A 9,588-nucleotide genomic window follows, 5' to 3' on the forward strand; every position below is an offset into this window, starting at 1 on the left:
CCAGTGCTCCTGATAAACATCTTCAATGGTTGAGGAGCAACCTCGATGATCCTATCAGCAGTCTTTTAATCCTTTCTAGGGCTTTGTGGTAACTTGCCTTGCAACTCCCATAGCTAACGGTAATGCGCATTAGGGTTAGGGTTAGGGTTGACCTAACCCTAACCCTAACGGTAACGCAAGCTGCAAGGACCCTCTCAATGGTGCTCCTGCAAAAATTGATTAGAATGGTGGGAGGGGGGAGCCTCTCTCACCTCAGTCTCCTCAGATGCTGCCGTGCTTTCTTGAACAAAGAGGTAGTGTTAACAGATCAAGTTTCATAACCAGAGTATATCGAGAGCTGATGTTCATGTCTGTGACTGCACCAGCAAACTGAGTCAGAATTGGGAAAGGTTGTTTACTTGAATGTACACACTATTCCTAATGAGAGAAAAGTTGATGGTAGAAAGAGAAATAAGTGGGGATATTCTGATGACCAGCACAGAGGTATAGTTTCAAAGTGATGACAGCTGGAAAGTAAACATTAGAGGATACAGAACATGGAACATTATTGCACAGTACAGGGCCTTCAACCCACAACTATGTGCTGGCTTTATAACTTCCTCTGAAATCAATCTGATCCTTCGCTCCTACATAGCCCTCCATTCATCTGTCATAAATGTCTCTAATGCATCTGCCTCTCCACCACCCTTGGCAGTGTGCTCTATGAACCCACTATTTTCTATGTATAAAAAATCTACTTCTGATATCCCCATTCCCTATACTTTCCTCCAATTACCTCAAAATATGCACCCTGGCTTCAGCCATTGCCATCCTGAGAAAACGTATCTGGCTGTCCACTCAATCTACAGCTCGTCTCTTATCATGTACACCTTTATCAATTTTTTGCTGGATATTCAACTTTTAAATGCAGGTAGATGGGTAAAGGTGTTAATAAATAATGAGATTACACCAGTTTTGTGGTATGATAATGGCTCAGAAGGTGAAGATGTCAAATTTGTGCTGATAGGGAGAGACAGAATAGTAAGTGTACAGGGTCACTAGTGAGAGTAGAATACCTGCCTACTAGAATAGTAGCTACAGTCTCGAGACTGTTGTCTGTGAAAATCCCAGCAGATAAGCAGTTTCTGAGACAGTTGAACAATTCAGTTTGGCACCAACAATCATTCCATGATCAAAGTCATTTCTTCCCCATTCTGATGTTTGGCCTGAACAACAACTGAGCCTTTTGACCATGACTGCATGCTTTTACATGGCATGGAAGCGCCCCTAATTTCTTAGAAGTTTGTGAAGATTTGGTATGTCATCTGAAACTTGGAGAAACTTCTATAGATGTGCAGTGGAGAGAATATTGATTGGTTGCATCACAGCCTGAATGCAACCAATGCCCTTAGACAGACAAGCCTTCAAAAAGTAAAGGATACAGCCCAGTCCATCATGTGTAGAGCCCTCCCCACATCTGTAAGGAGGGCTGTCACAGGAAAGCAGCATCTATCACCAAGGAACGCCACCAACCAGGCCATGCACAGTTTTGCTGTTGCCGTCAGGACAATGACACTGGAGTCTCAGGAACCCCCAACACCAGGTTCAGGAACAGCTATTACCCCTCAACCATCAGGCTCTTGAACCAGAGGGGATAACTTCACTCACACCATCACTGAAGTGTTCCCACGGCCCATGGACTCACTTTCAAGGACTCTACATTTCATGTTCTTGATATTTATTGCTTAATTATGTATTATTATTATTTTCTTTTTTTGTATTTGTTGCCTATTGTGTATTGATGTTTATTCATCTTGTTGAGTTATATCTTTCTACTGTACTTCTTTGTACTCACTGTGAACGGCCACAAGAAAATGAATCTCAGGGTTGTATATAGTGACATATACTGTATGTAGTTTGGTAATAGATTGACTTTGAAATTTGAACTGAGTTGCTGCCACATTTGCATTAATGAGCAGATGTACAGGAGTTACGTAATAAAGTGGCTAATGAGTATATTGGAGAAATCAAAGAATAGGCTTTGTGGATGTCCATTGAGTACATTTGGAATGGTTTCTTAGACCAATCTGTTTAGTGAGGACACTTCAAATCTGCTGTTACGCAGTGAGCTATCACTCAATGATCTCACTGTAAAGAATCTCCAATGAAAAAGTGATCACATCAATGCAGAATTTAAAATTCAGTTCTTGAGTGAAACACTTGGTTCTGGAACCAGTGACTTAAGCTGAAATAACTGCATTTACAATGGGACGGAAAGGCTACGCCTTTCTATTCATCTCCTCCCTTACCTCCATTCAGAGCCCAAACAGTCTCTCCAGGTGAGGCAACGCTTCACCTGCGAATGTGTCAGGTAGCCGATTGTATGCAATGCTCCTGATGCAGCTTCCTCTACATTGCTGAGACCCTACACAAATTGGAGGACCGCTTTGTTGAGCACCTCCACTCCATCCACCAAAAGTGGAATTTCCCATTGACAAACCTTTTTAATTCCTATCCACATTCCTGTTCTGACTTGTCAACCTATGGTATCCTCTTCTGCCATGATGAGGCCACTCTCAGCGTGAGAAGCAACACATCTGGGAAGCCTCCAACCTGATGGCATAAACATCGACTTCTCCTTCCAATAATTTTTTCCCTTCCCCTTCCCTCTTCTTCTATTACCCACTCTGGCTTCTTACCTCTTCTCCTCACTTGCCTATCATCTCCTCCTGGTGCAACTCCTCCTTCCCTTTCTCCCATTCTCCCCTCCTATCCTAACAGATTCCTTCTTCTCCATAGCCCTTTACATTTCCCACCCACCTGGCTTCACCTTTCATATTCTAGCTTGTCCTCATTCCCCTCCCTCCCACCTTTTTTTATACTGATGTTTCCCCCTTCCTTTCCAGTCCTGATGAAGGATCTCAGCCTGAAACGTCGAGTGTTTATTCATTTCCGTAGATGCTGCCTGATGTGCTGAGTTCCTCCAGCATTTTGTGTGTGTTGCTGGGGGAGAATTGTGAGTGAGTATGTAAGGCTTGAATGAAGGGCGAGGAAGTGAGTGGAGAAGGACTTCATTTAGGTTGCTCAGGGTTGAAAGTCTGTTTGGAGGGGCATCATTGTGGACAATGAGTTTTTGTGGTTCAGGATTTTATATGAGGGCAGAGTCTGGCCAAGGGTGAAGCTGGCAGGGGCAGTGGTTGGATGTGTATTGAGGGGAGGGGGCTATTTACTGCTAACGAGAAGTTGGACAAACTTGATGAGTGTCAGAGGCTGAGGAGAGATCTGATGGAGGTTTATAAGATCATGAGAGGCACTGATGGACAGATAGTACTTTTTCCCAGGGCTGAAATGTCTAAAATAATAGTTGGCCACTTGATTATTAATTTAATTGGGTCAGCGCAACATTGTAGGCTGGAGGGCCTGTTCCTGTGCTGTACTGTTCTATGTTCTATGTCAAGGGATGATTATATGGAGAGAATTTGAGTGTTTGGATGGGAGATATTGTATTGTGAGGGGGATACAGTGTGGAAAGAATCGCTGTGCAAAGGACTTCTCTTCTTCATCATTTCTCATCAAAAGTGTCCTGACCAGCTGCATCACAGTCTGGTATGGGAATTGGAAGACATCTGACTGCAAGTTCCTACAAAAGATTGCAAAGATGGCTGAGAGAATCAATGGAGTCTCTCTTCTCTTTTGAAAGGGATAGATAAGTTAGAAGTAGGAAAGTTGTTTCCATTGGTAGGTGAGATTAGAACTAGTGGACATTGCCTCAAGATTTAGTATGGAGATGAGGAGAAACTGTTTTTCCCCAGAGTGGTGAATCTGTGGAATTCTCTGCCCAGGGAAGCAGTTGAGGCTTCTTCACTAAATATATTTAAGATATAGTTAGATAGATTTTTACATAGTAGGAGAATTAAGGATTATGGGGAAAAGATAGGTAGATGGAGCTGAGTTTACAGACAGATCAGCCATGATCTTATTGTATGGCGGGGCAGGCTCGATGGGCCGATTGGCCTACTCCTGCTCCTATTTCTTGTGTTCCACCCATTAGAGCTATTTATCAGGGGCACTGAATATGCAGGGTCCATAGCATTGTCAATCATCCCTCCCATCTGTCAACAATCACTTTAATCCCTACCATCAGGCAGGAGGTACCATAGCATTGATACAAGAACTGTTAGGATGGGAAACAGCTTTTTCCCCCAGACCATAAGCCCTTTCTGCCACCCAGGTCTCATCACATATGAGGCACCAGTAGCGTTGTACTTTTCACTTTTCAAAGTTTATCATATACGCACCTTACTATTTGTTAATTTATTTGTAGTAGTATTACTTTATGTGTTGTGTGTGAATTATATGTACTCTTGTGTACCTTAGTCCAGGGGAACATGGTCTCGTATGATGGTACATGTGTACAGTTGAATGACAATAAACCTGAAATTGAGTTGTTTATTGTAGGACAAGGGAGGTGTTATTTGCCGGGTGAGTGTTGGTTCAGTCACTGGCACTGTGATAGTGTTACATTGACTGCTACTCTACCGCACCACCCAAAGACACTGAGCAGAGAAGATGGAGCAATACCTCTGCAGCTCCCTGTCCCAAAAAACCAGTTCAACAAAGCATTTATGACTGTCAGCTAAGGAGTTTTGTATTATGAGGAGCAAACATATGATCCATGGCCAAACACCTTGATAAGTTCGCCAATGACTTGACGCTGGGGGAGCCCATCACCAACAATGAGGTAGCCTACAGCAAGAAAGTGAAACAGCTCGAGGCCTGGTGCCAGGCAAATAACCTCTTCCTCAAAGTCAGAATGACAAAGGAGATGGTTATCGACCAAGAGAACTCACAATACCCACACCCCTCTATATCGACAGCACAGCAGCGGAAATTGTAAGCAGTTTCCAACTTCCAGGAGTGCTCATCTCACACAACCTCTCATGGTTCCAGAACACAGTCAAAAAAGTTCACTAATGCCTCTGCTTTCCAAGGAGGTCGAAGAGAGCTGGACTATGCACATCAATACTCATGACTTTCTATAGATGTGCAGTAGAGAGCATGCTAACATGCTGCATCACTGAAAACTGCACTGTGGCAGGTAGGAAGATTCTACAACGGGTAGTCAAAACTGCCCAACACGTCACTGGCAGCAGCCTATACACCATCAAGGTAATGTATACAGATAGGTCTCAATACCATGCAATACCATGAAAGGTTCCACACATCTTGCTCATGGACTATTTGTCCCATTCCCATCAAGGAAGAGCCTGTGTAGCATCCATGCCAGGGCCACCAGACTCAAAAACAGTTCCTTTCCCAAGCAGTTAAGACTGATCAATACCTCCACTCACTAACCCATCAAATGTCCTTTTGCATTTGTACAGGGCCCTAGTGAGACCACACCTGGAATATTGTGTACAGTTTTGGTCTCCAGGTTTAAGGAAGGACATTCTGGCAATTGAGGAAGTGCAGCGTAGATTCACTAGGTTGATTCCTGGGATGGCAGGGCTGTCTTACGCAGAGAGATTGGAGAGATTGGGCTTGTACACACTGGAATTGAGGAGATTGAGAGGGGATCTGATTGAAACGTTTAAGATAATTAAAGGATTTGATAGGATTGAGGCAGGAAATATGTTCCAGATGTTGGGAGAGTCCAGTACCAGAGGGCATGGATTGAGAATAAGAGGTCAGTTATTTAAAACAGAGTTGAGGAAGAGCTTCTTCTCCCAGAGAGTTGTGGAGGTGTGGAATGCACTGCCTCGGAAGACAGTGGAGGCCAATTCTCTGGATGCTTTCAAGAAGGAGCTGGATAGATATCTGATGGATAGGGGAATCAAGGGATATGGGGACAAGGCAGGGACTGGGTATTGATAGTGAATGATCAGCCATGATCTCAGAATGGCGGTGCAGACTCGAGGGGCCGAATGGTCTACTTCTGCACCTATTGTCTATTGTCTATCCCTGCAGACCTCCAACCACCACTACTTATTATTTCCTGTTGGAGATACCTTATGTACAGACACTCCTATATCTAATGTCACTTTATGTACATACAGTCAGTCTATGTAAAATAAGCTATCTTATGTATTTATTGTAGTTTTTTATTATTGTTGTGTTCTTCATCTTGTTGTATTTTTTGGTCCTGCATCAGAACCAGAATAACGATATTTCGTTCTCCTTTGTGTACTGTTGTGTATTTGTGTACTGGAAATTATATTAAACAACTCTGAATCTTGAACTGCATTGTGATTAGTTAGAAACATAGAAACATAGAAAACCTACAGCACAATACAGGCCCTTCGGCCCACAAAATTGTACCGAACATGTCCCTACCTTAGAAATTACTGAGCTTACCTATAGCCCTCTATTTCACTAAGCTCCATGTACCTATCTAAAAGTCTCTTAAAAGACCCTATCATATCTGCCTTCACCACTGTTGCCAGCAGTTCATTCCATGCACTCACCACTCTCTGAGTAAAAAAAAACTTACCCTTGACATCTCCTCTGTACCTACTCCCCAGCACCTGAAACCTGTGTTCTCTTGTGGCAACCATTTCAGCCCTGGGAAAAAGCCACTGGCTATCCACATGATCAAAGCCTCTCATCATCTTATACACCTCTGTCAGGTCACCTCTCATCCTCTGTCACTCCAAGGAGAAAAGGCCAAGTTCACTCAACCTATTCTCATAAGGCATGCTCCCCAATCCAGGCAACATCCTTATAAATCTCCTCTGCACCCTTTCTATGGCTTCCACATCTTTCCTGTAGTGAGGCAACCAGAACTGAGCACAACTCCAAGTGGGATCCACAGACCCCCAGCCATCACTATCGTGTTTGGTGCAGCATCTTCTCACAATATATGAAAACCACAGCAAACTGTCAGGTCAGCAGAAAAGGTCACTGGCAGGACTTGAAAGCGGGCAGGTAAGAATCAGTACAGACACCCAGCAAACAGCCTTTTCCAAACCTCCCTTCTAAAAAATTCTACTGGGCTATTAACACAAAACAAACCATTTTTAAATTTCCTTCCCCCCGGCAACCATTCTAGTTAGCTCCCCCCCCCCCACTCCCGTCTATCTATTAGCACAGTCACTGCACATAGACACTTTAACCGCTTGTTATAATGCTGTTTCTATTGCAAATACATGTTGATATTCATGTAATTTCATACTTAAACTTCTAACTTTATTTTTTATATATTTCTTTATAGTTGTTGAATGTTGTGTTTTGTTGCATGGCATGCCAACACATCATGGTAAATTCCTAATACATGCAAATGTATATGTCAAATACAGTTAGGAAATGGTGATAGTGAAGGTGGTGCTGGTTACAGAGGAATCTAGACAGGAAAATGGACCAAAGAGTGGCAGATGAATTTCAACCAGACATGGTGTGAGATGATGCATTTTGGAAAATCAAACCAGCACAGGACTTATACTATGTACAGTACAGAACAAAGGAGAGTAATGGAACAGAGGGACTCAGGAGTATGTACATAGTTAGTTGAAAAGTGTCATCACAGGTATACAGAGTGGTGAACAAGGTGTTTAGTACACTGGCCTTTTTCGGTCAGAGCACTGACTACAGGACATAGGATATTATATTATTGTTCTTCACTCTGGCTAATTACCTCTTTTCCTCACCTGCCCCTGGTGGCCCTCCTTCTTCCCTTTCTCCCATTGTCCTCTCTCCTCTCAGATCCCTTTCTCCCCAGCTCTTTACCTTTCCCATCACTGGTTTCACCCAACACCTTCCAGCCAGTTTTCCTTCCCCTCCCCCTATCTTTTTTATTGTGGCATCTTCTCTCTTCCTTTCCAGTCCTGACGAAGATCACTCAGTCAAAAAGGTGACTACTTATTCATTTCCAAAGATGCTCCCTGACCTGCAGAGGTCCTCCAGCATTTTGTGTGTCTCTCTGGATTTACAACATCTGCAGAATCTCGTGTGTTTATATTTGGTATATGTTGTTGGAGAAGCTGCACTTGGGAGTACAATGCACAGTTTTAGTTAAGTACAGTAACTCTAAATGGCTAGATCAAAGATCAATCTGTACAATGAAACCTAATGGCTGCAGACTGGAGACTTGTCCTGGGGTTGGAGCAGAGTGTGTGGTGTGTGGATAGGAGAAAAGGGGTTTGTTTTACTGCAGTGTGTTCTGTATTGTTCTGCCAAGCATGCTGTGTTGGTGCCAGGATCTGTGGTGACAGTTGATGGCTGCCCACCAACGCATCCTTAGGTTGTATTGTTATTGTAAACAATCCATTTCACTGTATGTTTCAATGTTGATGTGGTGAGTAAATCTGACTATAAAATGGGATGATAAACACAAGAGATTCTGCAGGTGCAGGAACTCCAGAACAACTCAGAAAATGCTGGAGGACTCAGGTCAGAAAGCATCCATGGGGGGGGGGGGGGGAGTACAAGCTACTAGTTAATAGGGGAAAGCAGGTGAGGTGGGAGGGGAAAGAAACTGGAAGTAGTGAAGAAAAGACTTACCAGGATGTTGCTAAGACAAGAGGACCAGAGTTATTGTGAGAGGTTGGCCAGGCTAGGTTATAAGGAGAGGTGGCCTTATGTAAGTCTTTAAAATTATGTGACACATTGATAATATGGAAGATAGCAGTCTTCTCCCCAGGGTAGAGGAGTCTAAAACTAGGGAGTATAGGTCAGATGAGGGGAAAAGATTTAAATAGGCTCTAACTTCTTCAGTTACAGGGTGGCACAAGCTATTCCGGGTGTGTTTCGAGGCAGGTGCAATGGTGACATTTAAGGAGCGGGTACATTATTGCCTAACTTAAGGAGGTGCAATGGTGACATTTAAGGAGCGGGTACATTATTGCCTAACTTAAGGAGGTGCAATGGTGACATTTAAGGAGAAAAGTGGAAGGAGGAGGGAGGGGCGGGGATCTGGTGGGAGAGATACAGAGAACGCAGTGTTTTGGGAGGAGCCGTCTGGGGTACTCGGCCAAAAGGCCTGTATCTGAGCCGTGTATCTCTCCCTGCCTACGCCGCCGTTCTGTCCTTACCTACTCCGACGAGCAGGAGAGCCGCCAGCAGTGGCCGGCCATCTCGGACCAGTCCCATCGGTGCTTCCCCCCTACAGCAGAGACGCGGCTCCGCGGCAAGCAGCGGTAAACAGCCACCGGAACGCGTACGCGCGCGCGCACACAAGTCACGGGAACCCGCACCGTGCCGGGAATGCCTGGAGCGAGCGCGCACACAAGTCACGGGAACCCGCACCGTGCCGGGAATGCCTGGAGCGAGCGCGCGCACAGCCGCGGGAACCCGCACCGTGCCGGGAATGCCTGGAGCGAGCGCGCGCACAGCCGCGGGAACCCGCACCGTGCCGGGAATGCCTGGGGCGAGCGCGCGCACAGCCGCGGGAACCCGCGCCGCCCGGGGGGTGGGGGGGCGGAGGTTGCACCCACAGATCACACAAAGTTGTTGCGCAAGTTGATAAGGTGGTGGAAAGGGCGTGTGGGGTGTTGACAATCATTAGGCAAAGGGGTTGAGTTCAGGAGCCGTGATATAATATTGCAGCTCTATAAAACCTGGTTAGACCACACTTGAAATATTGTGTTTAGTTTTGGTCGCACCTGTTCTTGAAGG

General features: G+C 44.8%; 1 protein-coding gene across 5 annotated transcripts in view; it reads right to left on the reverse strand.

Annotated features, from left to right (window-relative positions):
* Positions 1-9,160, reverse strand: part of shisa4 (shisa family member 4) — a 139,527-nt gene extending 130,367 nt beyond the window's left edge. For 2 of the 5 annotated variants that reach the window (XM_059950516.1, XM_059950521.1), the window contains exon 1: positions 9,006-9,160. In XM_059950516.1, coding sequence (XP_059806499.1) covers positions 9,006-9,063 — 58 coding nt within the window. In that variant the 5' untranslated portion in view covers positions 9,064-9,160. The remainder of the gene's footprint in view (positions 1-9,005) is intronic. The other 3 variants (XM_059950514.1, XM_059950515.1, XM_059950513.1) reach the window with 3 other exon arrangements.
* Positions 9,161-9,588: the final 428 nt, after the last annotated feature.

The sequence above is a fragment of the Hypanus sabinus genome, chromosome 25 (assembly GCF_030144855.1).
Source record: "Hypanus sabinus isolate sHypSab1 chromosome 25, sHypSab1.hap1, whole genome shotgun sequence".
Lineage (NCBI taxonomy): Eukaryota > Metazoa > Chordata > Chondrichthyes > Myliobatiformes > Dasyatidae > Hypanus > Hypanus sabinus.